At 57.6% G+C, this 21,748-nt stretch overlaps 1 protein-coding gene across 4 annotated transcripts in view; it reads left to right on the top strand.

The window, feature by feature from the left end:
- Positions 1 to 21,748, top strand: part of KCNIP2 (potassium voltage-gated channel interacting protein 2) — a 44,932-nt gene that overhangs the window by 6,519 nt on the left and 16,665 nt on the right. Inside the window, exon 2 of one of the 4 annotated variants that reach the window (XM_064144541.1) lies at positions 1,938 to 2,047. The exons of 2 other annotated variants lie outside the window; for them this stretch is intronic. In XM_064144541.1, coding sequence (XP_064000611.1) covers positions 1,938 to 2,047 — 110 coding nt within the window. Of the gene's footprint in view, positions 1 to 1,937; positions 2,048 to 19,685; positions 19,903 to 21,748 lie in introns of those variants that run through there. One more of the 4 variants, XM_064144543.1, reaches the window with a different exon arrangement.

Genomic DNA, 21,748 nt, shown 5'->3' with positions numbered 1-21,748 from the left:
CCCTTGTGACAAGGTGCCCTGCTGCCTATGCCTCACAGCAGCTCCTGCTGCTCAGCTCTGGCTCTAGGTGACTCCAGACCCATTTTGGCACGAGTCTTTCAGCTTTTGAACCTGTTGGGTCCGGGATCCTGTTCAGGCAGCCAGCGTCCCTCCCAGCCCCTGGATAGTGTTAACATTGCTGCTGGGGGCTCGGAGGTGCAGCAAAAGGGTGGATGTCCTATCCGTGCTGCTCCTGTTCACTCCAACAGCTGATGTGAGTTACCTGGAGATGTCGAGGTCTGGGGAACTCGTAAGCAGGTGCCGCAGCTCTGAGCACAGCTGCTGCAGTGCCTGATTCCTGTGCCAGCTCCCTCTGCAGTGAGTGTTTTGGGGGCTGTTCCCTGTGTGAGGTGAAGGCACCCTGCACCCCTGCATGCAGATGGGACTAAGCCATGTTTGCTTAGAGAGCCCTGGACTGTACCTGGGACCATCTGGTCCTGGATGAGAAGCAGTGGAGAGGGGGCTGGCTGACCTACGGAGAGGTCCAATGAGAATGCACTGCAGCTGCAGTGCCCAGGGGCAGGCAGAGGATGTTCAGAGCCCTGAGGGCCCATGCCAGGCTGGCAGCAGAGATGAGTGGCTTGACCTGTGGTCCCTTTCCCAGGGGTAGTTCAGAGACAGTGATGAAATGACTAACTCTCCAGGTGGCATGAATCTGCTGCTCCGCCTCTGCCATGCAGAGGTGGAGGAATGGACTGGGCAGCTTTCCTGTGCTGTCTTGCTGGCCACATGAGCTACCTCCCATGGCAGTGATGCTCCTGCTGGGAAGGAACTCAACAGCCTGAGGCAAAGGGAAGTTTCTTGGTAAGATGCTGTGAGAGATAATCATTGCTCCCGGCTGCAGGCAATGGCCTCAGCAGCATGGCTGGGATGTACCAGCTCCCTCACCTGCTCCTTTCCCACGACCAAAGCCAGTGCTTTTTAGGGATGGAGCATTGGTGACAAGCCAGGATCTGAGTTACAGAGAAGAGAATTTACTTCCCTTGGTCTGACTGGTGAAGGTGCAGCCCTCTGTGATGCAGGGAGGCCCTGGCAAACTCTCATGCCCATAGGTCACCTTAGACCTAGCAGGACTCAAGGAAGAGCCATCCAGCTGCTCCTACCCGGTTGCTGTGGCCGATCCAGCCTTGGCAGGGTGAAATGAGAGACAGCCTGCTTGCTAATGAGATTAGACAGGTGAGCTGCTGCTCCTGGCCCGTTTGGTTAATTGCTCCTTTCTAGACTGAATTTTTAAAAGTTGCTTTGCTTACAGAAAGCCCCTGAAAGGGTTTAAAGGCAATAATCCACCTGGACCTCTCTCACCACAAGGGCCCCCCTGGGGCTACTTGGCTTGGCTGTGGATTGTCGAAGTCTCCAGTGTGTCTCCTTGTGTCCCTGGTGTCCCCAGGAGGTGGCTGGCTAGGCTGGCCAGCCCTTGACGGCTCCTGATTTACTCTGGGAAGAAATACAGATGAATTTTTCATGATGTGATTTAGCAAAGCCTCCCAGTGGTGAGAGAGAAGGGAGAGAGTCAGACGCTGGGCTCTGTGCTGCAGCTCCCCTTTGCCCCAAACTCCTGCCTCAAGGACCGTGGCAGGCAGCTGCCCATCCTGCTGTACTCCTAGAGGAGTGCTGGAACCGAGGTGGTCTCATGGTAGGGCACAGCACTCCCAGCTCTGGCTGCATCTGCCTGGGGTCTCAGCTCCCTCTCTGACCCTGGAGTAGGAAGAGACAGCTTGTGGTGCCAGGTTTTGGAGTCACAGCATGGGTTGGCAAATGAGTGCAGGGTCTGGGCAGCACAGTGAGTGATGCTGTAATACACCATGGTTACAACTGACCCCAGCATTCCTTGGGGACTCTCCCGAGTGCTGGGATCTGCCCTTAAGTACCTCTTTCTTTCCCCCTGTCTCTACTTCCAGAAGTCACATCTTCCAGTCCCAGGTCCTGTCCTGTGCAACTTGTGCTGACCCAAAGCAGTGCTGCCCAGCAGCTGCCCTGCCTGCTCGCCTCCCCGCCCGTGCCGCGCACGGTGAGTCACTGCCGGCACCGGGAATCACTCATTGTCGTTCCCCCTCTGCCGCAAAGTCATTAATACCGCGCAATAATTTGTTGCGTAACAGAGAGGATCAGCAGGAGAGCTGCTCTGGCAGGTGGTGCCTTGTCCTGGCTCCCCTCTTCCCCTGGAGAGGGCAGCTTGGTGGGCTTGCTGGCTAGGAGCGTCCCCAGTCTTGCTGAGGTTGTGGTCCCCTCGGACCACAGACAGTGATGGTGTTGGCTTCCTAAGGCATTTACCCAAAGAAACATGAAGTGCTGCCTGGACCTTGGCTGGGTAGGATGGACCTGTTGGCCATGGCCTTTGTGCCTGCTCACCCTTGCACAGCTCCTGTGGAAGGGTCTTGTCCTAGCTGCTCCATGGTGACATGGTCAAGAAGTGTTCCCATCATTGACCAGGGCATGTGTTGTGGCACCCTACATCCCTGGCATGTCCCTGCCACATGCTGCTCCAGCTCCTCTGAAGTCTCCAAGCTCCTCTGAAGTCTCCAAGCTGTGGGGTCATAAGCACTTCCCACTAGCAGCCAAACCCCTCCCAACTTCTTGCTTCAGAGCTGAGGACTCTGAGTTGCCCCAGTGATGTGCAGGGCCCTGCAGTTCCAAAGGAGGGCTCTGGAGCTGTTGGCAGCGAGCTCCCAGGCAGCCCTTGCTGCTGGCAATTACAACCGTGGGCAGGCTGCAAACTCCTTCATGCCCAGGACTCCCCCCAGGGAACCTCACAGCCTCCCAAGTGAGAGGCTGGCTGGAGGGAGTACTCTCTACTCTCACCCACCCCAGCTCAGGACTCTGGGTGCTGGCAGCCCTTGCTTGAGTGGTCTTTGCTGTGATTATGGCAGATCCAGTCTCTCCCTTCCATGGCAAGGTGAGGAAGAGCAGGGAAGAGTGCTCTAAATGTTACAAGGCATTGTGGAGGCTGCCCTCCTGCCCAGGGTTCATTTTCTTCTATCCCATACTTGGCCTGGCATTAACTTAAAGATGCTGCAATGAGAGAAGGGGAGCCTAAGAGGATTGGGCTGAGAGGAGAAGGATTTAGTGAAGGGAATGGATGTAGCTGGGAACTGTGCAGGGGACAGTGGTATCTAACTTGACAGCACAAGATGAGACCAAGCAACTCCAATATGTTCTAACCATGACTGGTGGTACTCAGTGATTCACACCAACCCCTGAAAAGGGGCATGGGGGTGAAGCTTGTGGCTGTGTGAGAAGGGGATTGTGAGCTTCTTGCTCGTAGTGTGGCCGTAGCCCGTGTCCCACCTCTGCTCTTTGCTGTGTGCATGAAATGGGGCAGAACTTTCAAACCCGAGCCTGGAGAAATCAAGAAGCTCCACTGACCAGCTCCAGTGGCAGGTAGGCAGGGACCTTCTGAGGCAGCCTGTCCCCTTGGTTTCAAAGAGCTGTGCAGGAGCAATGTGAAGGAGATGGTGTTCAATAATTTAAGGTGACTCAGTGGAAATTTGCTGCTCCCTGGGGCAGGTCCAGAGCCAGCACCCCAGGGAAGGGACCAGGATCAGGGACACTCTACCCCAGTGTGAGCTGGAGGGGCAAGTTCTTGGCACCATATCCATCAGGGCAATGGGGTTTTTCTCACCTCTGCTGCTCCCAGACCCTAGAGTCCTGCCTCTGCCCTGGGCCACAGCCCTGAGGCAGGGATGTGAGTCCTGAGAGGTGGTGGTGAGTCCCCAGGTCCATGATGCCTGTGCCTCCCGTGGCACTGTTTGTTTTCTCAGCCTGCTCTGCTGTAATTACAACCTGCTGTCACTCTCTGGATAATGCCTCTTTCCTTTTATCACTGCTTAATTAAATAACTTGGGGATGTAAGGAGCTGGTAACCCCATGTTTACTGGCACGAACACCCTGGTGGTGCTGGGGAGGCTGGCAGAGGAACTCTATGGGGAGGGCTGTGTCTTGGCTGCAGGAGTATGGTTGAATATGAGGTACCTGTGTGGCACTGAGGGGAATGAGTGTTGATTCTGTTGCTCTTGAGCATAGCACCTCTGGCACAGAGGTTTCCAGGGCAACCCTGAGGAGGTGCCCTGGACACAACCACTGTTGCCCCGTTTGTAATTTTCCTGTCATATCAGAGCTGTGGCCACAGCCAGGCCGGTAGGAGTGCATGGGCAGGTCGCCCACTGCCAGGCCAGCCACCTTTGCCCACAGTTAGCTGGCGCAAATGGGTGCCCCTGGCAGCTGCTGCTGGGTCAGCAAGCTCTGATTCAGTGTCTACCAGCTGCTGCCACTGTGGGTCTGAATCTATGGGGCTGGTCACTGTTGCATCCTCGTCTGGCCCTCAGCACAGACATGGCTCCTTCTCTCTCTCTCCATCCCTTCCCTCTGATGCGTTTCCCTCTTTGTGCTTCCCCAGGAGGCTGGTCCCATTTTGGATGCCGGTGGTGCTGCCCCCGTGTCTTGCTCCGCTGAATGTCCCTTTCTCCCCATCTCAGCCACCCTGCAAGGTGCTGTAGCGCTGGGAAGGGTGCCTGTTACAGCATCCTCAGGACGTGGCCCTGTTTCCCAGCACGCAGGCAGGGGCAGCGGGAGCGCTCCCCTGGGCACTGCCTGCGCTGCGGTGATGGATTGGGGGAAGGTCCAATCTGACGGGATTTCCATCTCCCCGAGACGAAGTGCTGCACCAAGCTGCGGCAGGGCAGCCCGGCCCGGGCGGGGATTGACGACATTCCCAAACTGTTGCCAAGCCGCCGGGTCTGTGTTTGCCTGCGGCAAGGAGCTCGGTCCCTTTGGAGTTGTGACCCCCCCTCGCAGTACCGTGTGCCCATGCACCCACCGCGGGCTGTGCAAGTGGCGCTGCAAGCTATGCTTGATTTTGGTCTCTTGAAGGGTGAGAGCTGCTCTTTGCGTTGATGATGGGATATACAACACATGTGGCTGGAGTAGACTGTAAAATGTCCTCCATTTTCAGAGACCTGGCTTGGAAGTGATTGGTCTGGGGATGGAGCAGTTTGGGGGACAATCTGAGGCTTTGTGGCAAGATGCTGTGAGGAGAGGAGCTCGCTGCACTTGTATGGATTGCATACAGAAGGGGGAGTGTGGGGTGAGCTGCAGGCTCAGGGTGCCTCTCCCTCTGGTGTGCTGCCTGTACTCTTGCCTGCCCTGGATTTGCAGCTCCAGATTCCTTTGCAGGATCAAAGCCTGGAGGTATCTCTCATCTCAGTTTACCTGGGTCCCACTTGTCCCCCAGCCCAGAGTGATGTGGGGGTTTAGAGGTAATCCTTGCAGATGGGATGCTGCTGGCTAATTATAGCAGAGCCTCTCGTCTTCGTGGGAACTACGGTGAATTGTCCCTCGAGTCCAGGCAGCCGCGGTACAAATCTGCTGCTAATTAGACTTGAAAGTCCTCTCGTGAGCTCAGGCGCAGGATGGATATTTGATTATTAACATATTTATTTCTGAGCCTCTCAGCAGGTCTTGCACTAGGAGTCTGGTCTTAGTCCCTTGAGTAATTGCTGGACACAGTTATTCCTGTCAAGGGTGCTTGGAGGCTCCAGGAGCAGGAGGGCTGCTCCGCACTGTATGCTCATTTTTGGGGGTGTCTCACCAAGATGTGTGGAAAAGACCTCCTGATGGAGGAACGTCCTGAGTGGGACCACAGTCCTCAGGCTCTGCTTTGTGTTTCCAGCCAGCCTCTCTGCCTGGTGGGATGTTCCTAACCCTTGTGCCCAGAATGGAGCCTAGCAATGTCTTTTCCCACCTGCTCCTGGGCCCATTGGTTCCAGGAATTGAGTAGGCGGTGAGGAGGGTGAGGCTGACCCAGCAGTGCAGAGCTAGTGCTGAGTGCTGCAGTCCAACACAAAGCCGCCTGCCACGGCACCCCCAGGGAGAGCATCCCTCCCTCCAGCACAGGCAGGCAAACTGTGGTGGAAATGCTGCCTCTGAAATAACTGAAAATAGCTTTCCTGTCCCCAAAATGTCAGTTTAAAAAGGCAGTCTCTGGGGGCCCCCTTGGGCTGGCAGTAGGCTGAAGAGGTGTCCTGGAGATACTTAGGTGGGTAGCCCTGCTGTTTGATGGGGTAGGAAGCATGGGGCAGGGGGGGTAGAGGGCTGAGCTTTCTCTTGGGGTGTAAGTGGGGAGAGAGTCAGTGCTGGCTTGGGGGTGCATCAGCCCAGCCATGGGGCAGCACAGTGTCTTTGTCTGAGGCTGGAGAAGGGCACAGGTGGGCTGCTGGAGGGGCAGCACTGACCCTATGTGTCTCCCCTGCCAGAGTCCCCAGGTTGCTGCACATCCAGCAGTTTCAGGCCAGAGCCAGGGGCTGTTGGCATGGGAACAAGTGAAGAGTTATGGGTCAGAACCTCAGCCCCACCTCTAGTGCTGCTTTGCTCTTCCTCTCTGTCCTTCTGCTGGGGGACAGGTGCCTTGTCGCAGCACTGGAGTTATTAATAGCAGCAAACACTTTTGGTGCCATCAAGCCAAGTCCATTTTTGGGGGGAGATTCCTGCCATTTGAAGTAAGTTTCTCCTCCCTGGGATCCCCTGGGCACCTTATCTTCCTCTCCCAGCTGTACAGCCAATGTATATCAGAGCCCTTGGATAAGCCCTGGTGCTAATAGCTCTTGCCACTCAGCCTGCCAGCATCTGGCTTGGTGACAGAGGGTGCTCTGCTGTCTGGCCCACAGGCGGCCCCACGCTGCCTGCACACGTTGCAGTCACATCTCAGCCCATCCCCGCTGTGCTCCCTCCTGTCACCACGCCGAGATGGAGCTGTCGGCGGCCAAGCAAGTGCTGATTGCAAGGAAATTAGCCTCGTGCCGTCTCCCATTTATCAGAGCCCAACCTGTGTGTGATTGCACAGGGCTCATTAATTTGTCGCCTCCACTGTGGCTTGGTGCAAGGCGGTGAGTGCAGTGAGGCTGGAGGGATGCTGAGAGCCATGCCCTCCCCTGGAGCAGGTGTGGAAGCAGGGCTGGTGTCACTTGTGGTCAGGCTGAGGTTTTTCCCAGTCTTACAGTTCAGAAGACCCAGGTGAGGCCTGAACTGGGAGCAGGGACAGGCCTGGGGATGCCAGGTGATGTGCTGGGGATGGAAACCCGTGGAGAGGCATGGAGCAAGGTGGGCATCTGGAGGGCAAAGATGTGTCAGTTTAGGATAAGGATATGCTGTGGCTGTGTTGTGCCCCAGCATGAGTGATGTCCCCACTTGTGAAGGCTATGCTCTTTGGAGGTCCTGGGACTGTGCTGCCCCACTGCCCGGTATATGTTGGGTGTTCCCAGTGCTGCTGTGCTTTGTAGACCCAACAAACTCAGAACTAGCCCTGGATGCTTCAGGCAGGCTGTGGTGTCCTTGCTTATTGCTGCCAACTTGATGTGCCAGTCCTAATAACCAGGGCTGGGCACAGCTTCTTGCTCATTTCCTTTCTCTGTGTCTTGGTTTCCCTACAGATATTGGTGCTGGTCTTTGTCCTCCCTTTGCAAGGGCATGGAGCATCTTGGGATGCACCCCAAAAGCCTGGGCGGAGGGTGATGGAGCCTGCCCCGCCCCCTACCTTGTCCCCTCCCCCCTACCTGTGTGTGTGGGTGATGAATTATTCATGCCCTGGCAGGCAGGGTGTCTGTAGCTGCCTGCATGGTGCCGATGGGGCTGACGTGCTGCCGAGCACAGAGAGCTTTTCTGTGTAAATGCCTGAAATATTTAGCAGAACTGACTTAAAAAAATATAGCTTGAGAGGAGTTAGTGCCTCAGGGTAACCTGGAGCGCTGGGAACCAGCACGGGGCGGGGGGGTGATGGATGCGCTAGAGTGTTCCCTGGGGGGTCTCTAACACCATTCATTGCCTGACACCTGTCACCCAAGTTGTGAGTGGAGCTTGCAACTGTCTGTCCATCTGACCACCCATCTGTGGGGTCTTTCTGCTTGTCTGTACCATCAGATGGCAGGGGGTGACACCATCCTTTTCCCTGCACCACAGGGGTGCCTTGAAGCCCAGTGCTAGGCTCAGTCTGCTGTTTGGGGCATGTCCCAGGCCCCAGCCTGGTGCCAGCAGAACCAAGCTGCTGCTCTGTCACCTGCTGCTCGCTGTCTGCTGGCAGGTCAGTGCTGCGGACCCGTACACAGCGTTGGGCCAGGCTCCTTCCCTGGCAGCACCTTCCTGAGCAGATGGATCACACCACATGCATTTTTAACAAGATCCATCAGCTGAGAACAAGCTGAGCTGTCGTTGCAGGTTCATGATCAAAGCCAGACGTGCCCTGGCAGCCCACGGGAGGGGTGGCCCTGCGTGCTGCCCCTCTCCATCACATGGCCAGTTCACAGAGCATTTATCCCAGCAGAACAGGTTGGGGATCTGGCAGCATCACAGGTGACAAATATGTTTCCCCTGCATCCCTGGGGTACTGGGATGGTCAGTGCCCTCTTGCCTGAGCATCTAAGGATGAGAGCAGCCATGACGTAGAGGTGATGCTGCCACTGGGATTTGTGCACAGCCCTACAATCTGAAATTCTGCTGTGAGTCAGAGCAACCTGGATTTGCTGGCAGCCAAGGTGAGGTAGGAAAACATCTGTGCTTGTCCTGGGATGTGTTTTTGGTCAGTTTTACGAGATGAGGCAAGGGATGGAGGGAGCTATAGGCAGCTTTGGATGGGGAAGTGCACGGAGCCCAGCTGGCTGTGCTATGGTGGGGTTGCCCCATGAGCCAGCCTGGGCTGTGGCAGCTCTCTCTTGGCCTTTGCAAGCTTGCCCTTTCTGGGTGCATTCTGTGCTTCAGCAAGGTAGGAGCCTTGTGCTGCCCCATGTCTGCATGCCGCAGGGCCAAGCCCCAGAGCGCAGGGCTGAGGGGAGCATGAGATCACGGTTGGAGACCGTTGCTTCTCCCAGGCCATCTGCCCTGCTCCCAGCCTTTCTCCCATGTCCTTGCTCCTGTCCCACTTGCCTCCCTGGCACGGTGGGCTGGTAAGTGCCTGCCTGCGGTGACCCCATGTAGCAAGACCGTTCTGTATGTTTCCCTCTGCAAGCACTAGCAGAGCCCCCCCAGGCTGTGCTTTGCTGTGACAGCAGATCCCTTGTCAGAGCCGCTGCAAATCTAGCCTTCTAATAGCTATGCAAATTACCTCATTAGCTGCCTTATTTATTTTCTCTGGCATCACGTTTCAGCATTTCCCGAGTCCCGGAGGCTGCGGGTCTCCGAGGCTGGGAGAAGGCAGGAGCAGCAGTGGGACCTACAGACAGGGCTTGCTGTGTTAAGCCTTCCTCCGCCTGTGGCATCTATGCTTGGGTCCCATGAAACCACCTCCTCCCTGTCAGAGTGTGTGTGGGGCCCGGGAGCTCACGGCTACTGCAGACCCTGTTGCTTGGATGTTCCCCTGCTCATCCCTCAGCGTGCCCTAGCTCTGGGGTGAGTCTCGGTTAGCCTTTCCTCCAGCCAGGAGCTGCCCCATTCCTCCCAAGCAGCTATGGGTCTGGCATTGCTGGGATGTGTGTACTCTCTATCCACCCTGAAAGGTGACCAAGTGTCTGTCCAGTCCTTGTAGACTTCAGTGGTGGCTTGAGGCTTGGCACAGGCCTGCAGGCTTCTTTGCATCCTTCTCACTCTGATTGCCCTTCCTCCTTGAAGGAGATGTTGGCAGATGCTGTCATAGGGGTCTACCCTCTGCCAGCCCCAGGATGACTCCAGAGACCCCCCAAGTGCCCTGGCTGGGGCAACCTTGGGTTAAAGCCCTGCTCTGGTCCTGTCCCTAGTTTGTGCGATCCAGGCTGAAATGCTTTGAAGCCTGGGTGCCATCCAGGGCTGGCATGGACAGGAATGTCCCCTGAGCCCAGCTTATGTGCCATGGGGATGTTTGTGTCCCTGCCATTCTGGGCATGCACACAAGCATGTGGCTGCCTGCAAGGATGGCTGTCTCCTGGATGAATGTTCTGGAGGGTGTTGTAGTGTTCGTGACAGTGAGATGGGCTTTGCACAGGCACCAGGGGACCCACAGGCAAGCGTCAGCCCTGAAGACCTTGATCCAGCCGTGCCATGGGCATGTCTATGCCATGCTGAGCTGCCTGCAAGCACTGTGTCTGCTCCCCTTGTTCTGTTTGTCTTTTAATTTTTTTTCCCTTCTTTGCCTGTGCTGATGAATATTTCATGGCCAGGAACCAGCATGAATTCCCCTGCTCCCTGCTGCTCCCACGGCAGGTACCAGCCCAGATGACGGTGGCTTAAGAGGGATGTGTCTGCCAAGAGGGCATCTCAGGAGGAGAAGACCTGGCCAGGGAAGGAAGTAATGGCTCTGGTGTGAACAGCTGTGTCGTACCCCCCTCCTTGGTGGTGCTGTCACTGCCCCTTCAGTCTGAAAGGGACAGTCAGCAGAGCACGGTGGGCACATGCCCACGTACATATGGCCTTCACGGTTTCTATGTGTACTCGCCCACGCGTGCGTGGCATCGCTCAGGTGGCCACGTTCGCCTGCTCCCTCTGACATGACCACACGTGTCCCCTCCTGTCCCCCGTGTGCCATCCGCCGCCACAGCCGTCTGAACGAACCATGTCCCCGGCTCACCCCGCCGCTGCTCTGCTGTACGGGGGCTCCTCTTAGCGTCAGGCAACGGCAACGGCACCACGGCACGCACGGGCCGTGGGCCTGACCGTGGGTCAGTTAGCCTGCGACACACGGGTTGGCCCGCGGTACGCATGGAGTGTGGGTCGGACCGTGGGTCAGTCAGCCCGTGGCATGCACAGACCGTGGGTCAGACCATGGGTCAGCCCATGGCATGCACAGACCGTGGGTCAGACCGTGGGTCAGTCAGCCCGTGGCATGCACAGACCGTGGGTCAGACCATGGGTCAGACCATGGCATGCACAGACTGTGGGTCAGACCGTGGGTCAGTCAGCCCGTGGCATGCACAGACCATGGGTCAGTCAGCCCATGGCATGCACAGACTGTGGGTCAGACCGTGGGTCAGTCAGCCTGTGGCATGCACAGACCGTGGGTCAGACCGTGGGTCAGTCAGCCTGTGGCATGCACAGACCGTGGGTCAGTCAGCCCGTGGCATGCACAGACCCTGGGTCAGACTCTGGGTCAGTCAGCCCGTGGCATGCACAGACCCTGGGTCAGACTGTGGGTCAGTCAGCCCGTGGCATGCACAGACCATGGGTCAGACCGTGGGTCAGTCAGCCCGTGGCATGCACAGACCGTGGGTCAGACTCTGGGTCAGTCAGCCCGTGGCATGCACAGACCGTGGGTCAGACCATGGGTCAGCCCATGGCATGCACAGACTGTGGGTCAGACCGTGGGTCAGTCAGCCCGTGGCATGCACAGACCATGGGTCAGTCAGCCCATGGCATGCACAGACTGTGGGTCAGACCGTGGGTCAGTCAGCCTGTGGCATGCACAGACCGTGGGTCAGACCGTGGGTCAGTCAGCCTGTGGCATGCACAGACCGTGGGTCAGACCGTGGGTCAGTCAGCCCGTGGCATGCACAGACCCTGGGTCAGACTCTGGGTCAGTCAGCCCGTGGCATGCACAGACCCTGGGTCAGACTGTGGGTCAGTCAGCCCGTGGCATGCACAGACCATGGGTCAGACCGTGGGTCAGTCAGCCCGTGGCATGCACAGACCGTGGGTCAGACTCTGGGTCAGTCAGCCTGTGGCATGCACAGACCGTGGGTCAGACTGTGGGTCGGTCAGACTGTGGGTCAGTCAGCCCGTGGCATGCACAGACCATGGGTCAGACTGTGGGTCGGTCAGACCGTGGGTCAGTCAGCCCGTGGCATGCACAGACCGTGGGTCAGACCGTGGGTCAGTCAGCCCGTGGCATGCACAGACCGTGGGTCAGTCAGCCCGTGGCATGCACAGACCGTGGGTCAGTCAGCCCGTGGCATGCACAGACTGTGGGTCAGACCGTGGGTCAGTCAGCCCATGGCATGGTCAGACCGTGGGTGGGTCAGCCCGTGGCATGCACAGACTGTGGGTCAGACTGTGTCATGCACAGACTGTGGGTTGGATTGCAGCACCGCCTGGGCTGTGACACCCCAGAGACATCGCAGGACTCCTGTGCATCTGAGCTGGAGATGTCCTGGCACAGTCTGCAGGCAGACAGCAGGGACTGGGGCCAGGGAAGTGGGGAGCAATGGTACTCTCCAGCCTCCCTGAGTTTGCCATTCACACCCTAGAGTAGGGAGCTAGGCCAGTCCCCAGTGCAGTCTAGGCACTGGGCAGTGTGGGACAGCTGCTCTCCTTGCCAGAGCCAGAGGGTGTGGGGGAAGCACAGCTGGATATACACCCTGAAACTATGGTCTTCTCCCTTCCTGTTGCTGTGGCTCTAGCAATGCCATGTCCCCTTTAGGAGCCCAGCAGATGCTCTGTGGACACAGGCTGGCCAAACCCAGCAGTCTGGGAGATGCAGTCCTTTGAGCTGTGAGACACTCTGGGGACTGGAGATCCACTGGGCCTTGGGCCAGGTCTGGGGGATCACTGGCTGCTTCATGGGATGGGCACAGGATGGCACAGCATACCCTGCAATGGCATCTGTGGCGGCTACAACTCCGATGAAAGCCCTTCGGCAGGAAAGGTTGTGTAGATTTGGTCTCAACGGCTCTGCTTTGTGGCCTGCTTTTGGTTTCTGTTTGTCCTGCCAAGAGGAGGTGAGTCAGTGACCTGAAAGGCTTTTCTGCCCTTCTGCAGGGACAAGACATGCAGTGCCTGGTGCCAGCCTGGGGAGTGTGTGCTCGGAGGGAGCCCTGGGAAGGGAGCAAGCTGGTGCACATCTCTGTGCAGGGTGCTGCTGTTGCAGAATACTGCTCTGGGGTGCTGAGTGCAGGGAGAGAGGACAGTGCAGACTCATCCCACAAGCTTCTGTCTTGATGGCAGTGCACAAGGGTCTCTCTGGAGAGTCAAGGGTCTGCCCAGAGGGGTGGGGCTCCTTTAGAGATCACTCTCCAGCTCCAGACTGGTTGAGCACAGGAGGTGCTGGTGGGCAGGCAAGCCTGGTACACGGGGCGGGTGACAGGCACTGGACTGTTCTCTCCCACCATGTCCCTGCAGGCTGTAGTGGGGTGGTCTGTATACATGCTGATGGGGAGATGTATGAGCATTCCTGTCTGCACAGCCATCATGAACAGGCTGCACAGGATGCTGATTATGTTTGCCACCTGCTCAGGACATACTGGGAAGGAGCAACCTTCTTGGCCATGTGGGATCTGTCTCCCAGGATGCTGGATGGTGGATTTGGGACGGATCTCTAGATGTTGTTTGCTGTCATGTCCTGTGGGCTCTGGCACCCTCCTGTGGCTGTTCTGCCACCTCTCCTATATCCCTTGGGCTTTTGGGCTGCTGTACCTAGTTCGGGCTGTGTTGTGCTGGCTAATGCTTTCAGTGATGCTGTGTAGCTGAGCTGAGCTCTGCATTTGCAGGATTGGCCTTGTATCATACAGATGCAAGAAACTGTCCTGGCGTATTTGTGTTGTGAGTTTGATCTGGGAATGGGGCTCCTGGATATTGTAGATGAGGGTCCTAAAAACCCCTGACCTGTCCCTGGGATGTGGCAGGAGGGGACTGGCCACCACTTTCAGCCCAAATTTAGAATCATAGAATGGTTTAGATTGGAAGAGACCTCAATGATCATCCAGTTCCAACCCCCTGCCATAGGCAGGGACAGCTCCCACTAGAACAGGCTCCTCAAGGCCTCAACTTCTGAGCTTTTGGCTGGGGAAAGGTGGTCCACAGAGGGTAAGTCCAGTTAGATTGTTAGATTCAGTGTCTGTCCCTACATCCATGCCGCCGTGTTTGCTGAGCTGCCTGTTTTGCCTCTGCTGCCTTGGGCAGGATCCATGTCCTTGCAGCCCTTCCCTGTCCCAGGGCTTTTTGGATGCATTATTGTTGGGTTGCAAGCTCCTGCTGTGCCACGTGTTGTGCCTTGCTGTTCGATCTCCCCAAATATAGCTCAGCCCTACAGTGACCAGTGCAGCATCCCCTGGTGCCTGTTCCCTGTCCCAGGGCACTGCCTGTTGCAGTGTGAGGGGCATGTTGGGGAGCTGCCCCCATTTGCAGAGGCATAGCTGGCATAACAGACAGGCAGAGTTTGGTTTGGATGGGATGGTTCTTTTGGGAAGGAGAGGGTGAGGTTACCTCATACCAGCTTCTGTGGTGGTGGTGGGGCTCTTCCTTGCCTTGGGGCTCCTTGTTGAGGCAGTGGTGGAGACTGGGCAGTCTGGCTGCTCCTGGCTGGATCACGTCTGTACCTGCTTTCCCACCCCTGAGGCAGCAAAAGCTGTAATTTCCATCAGGTGCCTTTTTGTTCACTTCCTTCCCCATGAATAAGAGATGAAGCTTCTGAGATAATAGAACCTCAATGGATGCAGAGCTGAGATCCTGCTGCTGCAGGGTGTGGATGCAATGTGGAGAGGGGACTGCAGCTGGGAAAATACAACTTTGGGATGAGATGTGGTTACCAGTCTGCACAGAGCATCTTGTGCTGGCTCTGGGAGCAGGGAAATCCCACTGCTGCCACGCGCCAGACTCTCTTCTGGCTTTGACACACTGTGGAAGCTGGCAGCTCACTGCCAGGCTGAGTTTTAGAGCAAGCAGCTCAGCCTGGGCGATCTGGGAGTTTGACTCTCTTCCTCCCATCCTTGTGCCAATCTTCGTCTCCTCCCCTGTGTGGAGCCAGCAGGAACCAATGCCTGTGGATGCAAGACGCTCCCAGTGCTGAAAGGCTGATGCTCGAGACTGCAGGACACTCGCAGCACTGGATAGTTGCTGCCCAGGGATGCAGGACACTGGAAGCACTGGCTGGCTGGAGCAGATCACTGATGCCTGGGGATGCAGGATGCTCACAACACTTAACGGTGGGAAGTGGAGGGCTGATGTCCAAGGATGCAGAATGCTCTCGGTGCCGGCTCCCTCCCGGAAGGAGCATCTTTCCCTGCTCTTGAAGAGAGGCGGCCCTGGGATGCAGCAGTACCTCATTGGTCAGCGGGACCTGTGGAGTTTGCGGGTTGCCATACCAACCCTCCTCTGGTTCCCGGCCAGCCAGGGCGTGAAGTGTCGGGTCTCGCTGGTGGCAAGAGGCGGACCAGGAGCCAGGGGCACCCCAGGGCTCTGCAGCCGGGGAGGCATTCATTCGCCTTGCCCAGAGAGCTGCCTGGCCTCACTGGGCTGCCCAGCCCTGCGCATCCCCTGGCCACTGCTCCTCACCTCCTCCGGCAACTTTGCTGCACAGAGGCCGGCGGGCTGGCACGGCGCGGCACGGCACGGCGCGGCACAGGGAGGGCTCGCCCGGGCACGCAGCTCCCTCTGCAAGCTCGCGGTCAGCGTTTGTGAGCCTGGGAAGGGCATTGCCACTGCCCCACCCCAGCCCCTCCGGACTGCAGCCAACATCCAAGGAGCATCCCAGCAGAAAACTTCCCAGCCGGCTGCCGGCCACCTGGGAGCGGGGCCTGGTGGCTGCCGCGCTGCCAGGCGCTGCCGGTGCCCTCTCTACCAGGCTGGACCTGCTGCCGATGCCTGCGGGCTTGCCCCGGGCAAGGAAGGCTCTGTCCTCCCCCGGGCGTCCCTGCTGCTCGGAGGAGCTGGGGGTCTGTTTGCCGGCCGGGGGGGTGCGGCTGGGTCCCTCCTCAGCGCTGTGAGCTGGAGCCATGAGCCGCTGCCAGCAGCGCTGCAAGAGGCAGCTGGGCCGGGTGATCCGCTTCTTCTACCAGTTTGTCACCGGGACCCTCTCCCAAGGTAGGTGCTGTCCTGGGTGGCACAAGGGCTCTGCTCCGCGGGAAGAGGTCTCTGGTGGGCTCTATGGGATTATCTGGAGAGGGGGAGTGGTATACATGCTGTTTAGGTGCTGAGTGGTGCTGAGCAGTTCAGTCCCAGGTGGAGGGGTTGCACTAGACTCCATGTAGGACAAAGCTGAAAATGCTTATGGGAGGCAACAAGAGACCCTGAAGGTCCCTCGTAGACATGTAGTGTTGGGAATGGTTTATTTGGGGAGGGGACTGGTGCAGAGTGGAGTGTGAAAAAGCCACTGTGCAAATAAATTACAGCTGGTCTGATCTTTATGTGCCATACCAAACGTCTGCCTTCTCCAAGTCTGGAGCTCTGCCCTCCAGCCAGCCCAGAGGAGCTCTGAGTGTGCCCACCAGCCTGAGCAGGGACATACCCTGGTGTCTGTATCTGCCCACGCTCCTATCCTGGGGTGCTGTCTGCTCCTGGGGACAGAGCTGCATGCCATGTGCTCCCCGTTTTCTGTCATAGCTGTTGTGGGGCATATGCTCCCCTGCTAGCCCTTGCACAGCCTGGCCAGCTGGACAGGGTCCTCTCTCCTAAGTGTGAGCCCAGAGTCACCAATGGGCATGTCTCAGGGAGGTCGTCATGTATCTGTGTGTGTTGGGAGCTTGCATGCCCAGCGTCATCCCTGTGCTCCCATGCCTAGGACAGGTTGCCCTCTCCATGTCCTGGTCCCACCAGGGACCTCTGGGCCGACTGTCTGGACCACAGTGATGCTGGGCAGGGACATACCATGCTGGGAAGCAGAGGGAAGACCTCGTTGGGCCAGTGTGGCAGCATCATGCCTTGGAGCAGGGCTAGGATCTGCACTGCCTTCACCAGGACGCAGCCTGCCTAGAAAGCCCCTCCCAGGCTTGGTTCCCTCCTCGTCTCGGGGAGCCCCTGGGTTTCCCCTGCCTTTGCTGGTGGAGGTGCTCTGGGGATGCTCTTGGTGCAGCACTGGGGGCTGGGACTTGGGAGTGGTATCCGTGCTGTGAACTGTGCCTGGCTGCTGTGCCACCTCCCTGCCCACAGGGACCCAAGCCATTTGATGGCCTCAGAAAACCCTCCCTGTAGGTGCTTCCCATCAATTTGCAGTCCCATAGGCCCTTTAGGACTTCTTGACAGCTCACAACAGAACAACAGGGCAAGAGGTGCCAGAGGAAGCATGGACCTGGCTGAGCAGCTTGCCAGGCTCTAGAGGCTGGGTGTGCCCACAGGCAGCATCAGATCCATCCCCACTAGTTGGCCAGCTAGCCTGGAGTGGAGAGGGCAGAGGATGAGTCAGCTGAGGGTAGCTCTGGGTATGAGGGGCAGAACTGCAGGTGACAGAGTGGTGTGGGAAGGGGACCTCAGAACGTTCCCATACCTACCACCTGCAAGGATGTCACACAGGTCCCTGTCCCTATGTCCTGGGTTTGTTGCTGGGCACTGTGAGGCTGGGTCTGTAGCTCATGTTTCCCGGGACTGGGTCTCTGGGCTGGCCATGTGTGGTGCTGAGCAGCCCCAGGGGCACAGCCCCATGCTGTCTCTGCAACCCTGCTGGGTGGGCATGGATCTGGAATGGGCACAGAGGGCAGAGCTGGAAGTGGGACACTGATTATCATTGGTCACCCTCTTCTCAGTGTCCTCCCAAGCTCTGGGACAAGCTGAAGTGAGGTGAAGCCCATAGCTGGGCAGCTCTGTGCTCCTGAAGGCTTGGAGCCTGGGGATGGGAGTGAGATGTGGGGCTTGAGCAGCTTCTCTACTCTGCAGCATCCCCTCTACCCCAGCCACTGCTCCAGTCTGTGTGCACTTGGGGCACCAAGATGCCATCCCTCCCTTCTAGCTACTGTCAGCCCATTGGGCCTCCCTAGAGGACAACTGGCCCCTCTGCTCTCCCGGCATAGGTGAAGAAGGTCCCACAGATCTCACCACAGAGGTTATTGGGTGGTGGCCAGGCAGGCCCTGGGGTGTGGTGCCCTCCCAGCTGGGTGCCCTGAAGAGCCAGCCAAGGACGGGTTGCCAATGGGGGGAAAGAGAAATGACTCAATCAATTAACCAGATTAAAACTGTGACTTCACCTCCCCAAAATAGCTTTTCGCCAATATTTTAATGTGCTTATTAATAATCTGCTCATGCTCTGATTAGCAGCGAAGTAATAAGGGATCGGCTGTAACCTAAATTTAACTCTCCCTAATGGATGATGGCCCCAAGAACCAAAAAAAATAAAAGGAGAGGCTCCTATCAATCAGGCTGCTCCCCCCCACCTCTGGCAGGTCAGCAGCACCTAAGGGACCCAGACAGCTGATCCCCAGCTGTGCCTAGGTACCATCACCTCTGCTGTGGCTCAGCTGGTCCCATGGCACATTGTGGGGGAGCAGTGTCCTAACACCCTGCAGCATCAGGTTAGGAGTGCCCTAAGGGCAGCCACGAGGGTGGGTCCCGAGCAGGGCAGAGCCTGGCCTTGGTCAAGGTGTGTGGTCCTCTCTCAAAGAGAAGGGTCCTGTGGTGATTATCCTGCTCCCTCCTGATCTGCTCCCGTTCCACAGCAAGAGACACTCTCTTGTGCCCTGCTGGTGCTGGGAGGACAGGGACCGGGACCAGCCACCCGGCTACCCGACAGCTGTGGGCGGTGCCCCATGCATGCCCGCAGCATGCTGTGTACACACAGCTGCTCTCCCGGCCAGAAACCCTGCTCCTTGGCACTTCTATTTATAGGCGGCGGGTGGCTGGCGGGGTGGTTAATTTTAGCTGGGTGGCAGGGCTGCACTGCCAGCAGTGCCAGAAGGCTGGGGCAGGGGAGCCTGGGTGGGGAATGCTTCATGGCTGCTATTGTCACAGCCCAAAGTGGGGCATGGACTCAGTGCCAGCCTGGGTTGCCCATCCTGGCACAGCTATGGCTATGACAGTGTTACAGGGCCTGTCCCCCTCCCTGGTACTGAGCTATGGGTGCATATCGGAGCCACTTTGCCACCTTGTCCTGTGTCCCCTGTGGATCCTCACAGCAGGTGGTCTTCGAGGATAGAGAAGGAAAGGGAGGGTGGACCCAAGTACCTGAGTTCTGTGCTCTGAAAAAGGGCACAGCTGGGGTGATGCTTTGCCCCTCAACCCACATATGGGTGGCCCTGTCCCCTGGCTGTAGCTGCTGGCATAAGGGTGGGACATCTTGTATGCCAAGATGTGGCAGAGTGAAATACATGGGTTCAGTATCTTTGTCACTCGTGTCCCATGGGGTGGCCAATGGAGCTGAGCATGGCCTGGGACCTGGAGGTATCTTAGATAAGGGTGCAGCTAATACTGTGGGGTTTGGGGTGTGTTGATGAGCATGCCCAAACCCACAGTGGCACTGCCCAAGTTCACCCAGCATTGCAGAGCAGGAACCTTACTGGTTGGTTCTGACCAAGCTGAGACAAGCAGATGCTGATCCCAGGTAGGTGCTACGCTGGGACTCAGGGGACGAAGTGCCAGTACCTCTCTGCCAGCCCCAGCTCTCTGGGCTGGCAAGGCTACAGAGTCACCCAGCCCAGTGTCTGGAGCAAGGATGGGCATCTCAGCAGAGATTCTGGCGTTCACAGTCCTGGGCTGCAGCATCACTCCCTGAAGAGCCTTGCTTCCAGGATTCTCAGCTCCACCTGCAAGGTGGCAGTGAGGGGCTGAGACCTGAGGGTCCATCATGGAACTCAGAGGAGCTGTGGGGCTGCGGTGGTGCCTTGCCTGGCCCCACTGCACAGAGAGGCAGCCACATGTGTAACAAGCTTTGTCTGTTCTCTGCCCCCTGCTTCCTTCTTCTGGCTGATGGTGCCACTCTTCCCCCGGGCCAGGAGGGTTATTTTTAACTGTTTGCCATGTGCTGCCTGAGCACAATTAAGGTAATTGGTTTGGGAGCCTGGCTCTCACACAACGCTCCCAATTACCTGCCTGCCTGCCCGTGCAGCCCCCCGCCTCCAAGTCCGTGGTGGCCAACTCCTCCAGTGGGGGACTGCTGGGACAGGGCTGCACCAGATAGCGTGTGGGACTGGGCAGGGGCCTGAGCAGGCACAGGGGATGGAGCCATGGAGAAGACAACCCTACACAACGACAGCCTGCTCTATGCCTCCCTGATTGCCATCCTCCTCCTGATCTCCTATTGGTTCACTACTCGCTGCTTCAAAATCATCAGCGGCATTGAAGGTACGGGGCTGGGGACATGGTGGGGACAGGGTGACACTGGCCCATTCTGTCCTCTTCCACAAACTGGGCAGCAAGGCAAGCTGGGTGCTTGGTGTGGGAAAGAGGGTTGGGGACCCTTCTCTCTGTGACACCTTGATCTCCTCCTCAGTCACTTTATTTGTTCCTCCTAGCCCTGGTCTTGCTCCACTGCGTGTGAGAGCTGCCAGTGGCAGTCACAGCCAAGACGCAGGAGTGCCCAGGGCTGCTCCTAGGTACTGCTGCTCCTCACTGCGGGATGGGGATGCAGATGGGCTCCCTGGTGCCTCCTGCTGTGTGGGGCTGACACTGGTGCCTCAACCTGCGTTTTGGGGCTCTTGGTCCCTACAGACATGACCTACATCTCTGCTCCTCAGCTGGTGTGCTGGGGAGCTCTGCGGTGTGGCAGAGTTCCTGGTTTCTTCATTGAAGGGTCTCTCCAAGGTCTGGTGCAGTGGCATGCACATGAGGAGGGCTTTGCAGTCTGAGACAGGGAGCAGGGCAGGAGGGTTAGCACCAGCACTGTGTATCTGGGGACATGCAGGACCTATCATGCCTGGAACATGTGTTTCTCCATCCATCCAATCCATGTGACCTCTTCCTGCACAGCTTAGTCTCATGGCTTTTCCCATGATGTGGCCATGGGCAGCTGTAGAGGCAAGGAGCCACCCCTGGGAGCAATGGCCCTTGGCAGGGTCAAGGGCAAAGCCCTGTCTCACTTCTGGTGGGGTATACCTATTTTTGATGGCACATCAAACATTCCTTGCAGGCAGTCGTGGGTCTAAATCTACGGGTGAAGCCCCACATGTGTTCCCATGTCTCTCTTCCATTCCTGAGGCAGCTGCAGATGGAGGGGCATTCCTGGGGACCTGGGTGAGCTGAGGGGAGTGATGACCTGAAACACCTCCCAGTCTACCTCCCAGCCCGTCTGGAGCTGCCTTTGGTAGCAGGGGATGTGATCTGGGTGAGCAACTCTGATGAGCTTGGGGGTGCTGGGAGCTGGGCACTGGCACAGCGTTGGGCTTGCAGGCATCTCTGCTGGTCCTGGTGGGGTCTTGTAACATGCTGGCAGCAAACAGCAAAGGGCTTTTATTGACAGCCTCAGCATGGAAATGAGCAGTCCTGACATGCTGGCCAGCAGGTGATGTATTGCTGCCCTGCCAGGGCTGCCATGAGACAGGATGGGTGTGAGGGCAGGCAGGAAAGCTGTTGCTCAGTGGCTGACCTGCCATGGTGCCCTTCAGCCCCAGCATCCCATGATGCTGGCTGAGGCACAATGGGTTGACGATCTGCTTGTGTGACCTGAGCAGGTTCACTTGGCAGAGGAACTGTCCCAAACCCTTTGTCATGGGACAAGTCCTGGCTCAGGCTGCAAGCATTCCTCTGCTGCTGTTTTGGGTCAAAATTAGGTCACATAAACAGCCCCATGGAGTACAGGACAGGCACTGGCCTTGGGAGCAGCTGTAGGCTCAGCGAGAGGATGGGTTGAAATCAGAGCTCAAAAAGATTAATGGCTTTAAAAGTGCAGTTGGCATCGGTGAGAATTTTCCTCTGAGAGTGGCAATAGGCCTGCACTGCCCCAAAGAGACTGGCTCAGAGTGGGGGCAAGGCCAGCTGGGTGAAATCCAGGCTCAGTGCCTGGAAACTCACCTCTTTCCAAGAAAAGGAAGTGTCAGGTCTGAAAACTTCCAGTCTGAGGCATGTCTCCCGAGGGAAGACTTTCATCTCTCTCACCAAGTCACCTCTGATGCATCACTAGCATCTTCTGCTCATGTCAGAGTCCTAGGAGCACATCCCAGGCAGCCAGGAGATGCCAAGCCTGGTAGCATGG

Source organism: Pogoniulus pusillus, chromosome 6 (genome assembly GCF_015220805.1).
Source record: "Pogoniulus pusillus isolate bPogPus1 chromosome 6, bPogPus1.pri, whole genome shotgun sequence".
NCBI lineage: Eukaryota > Metazoa > Chordata > Aves > Piciformes > Lybiidae > Pogoniulus > Pogoniulus pusillus.
Note: the sequence above shows the minus strand (reverse complement) of the source record. Positions and strands in the feature narration are given on the sequence as shown.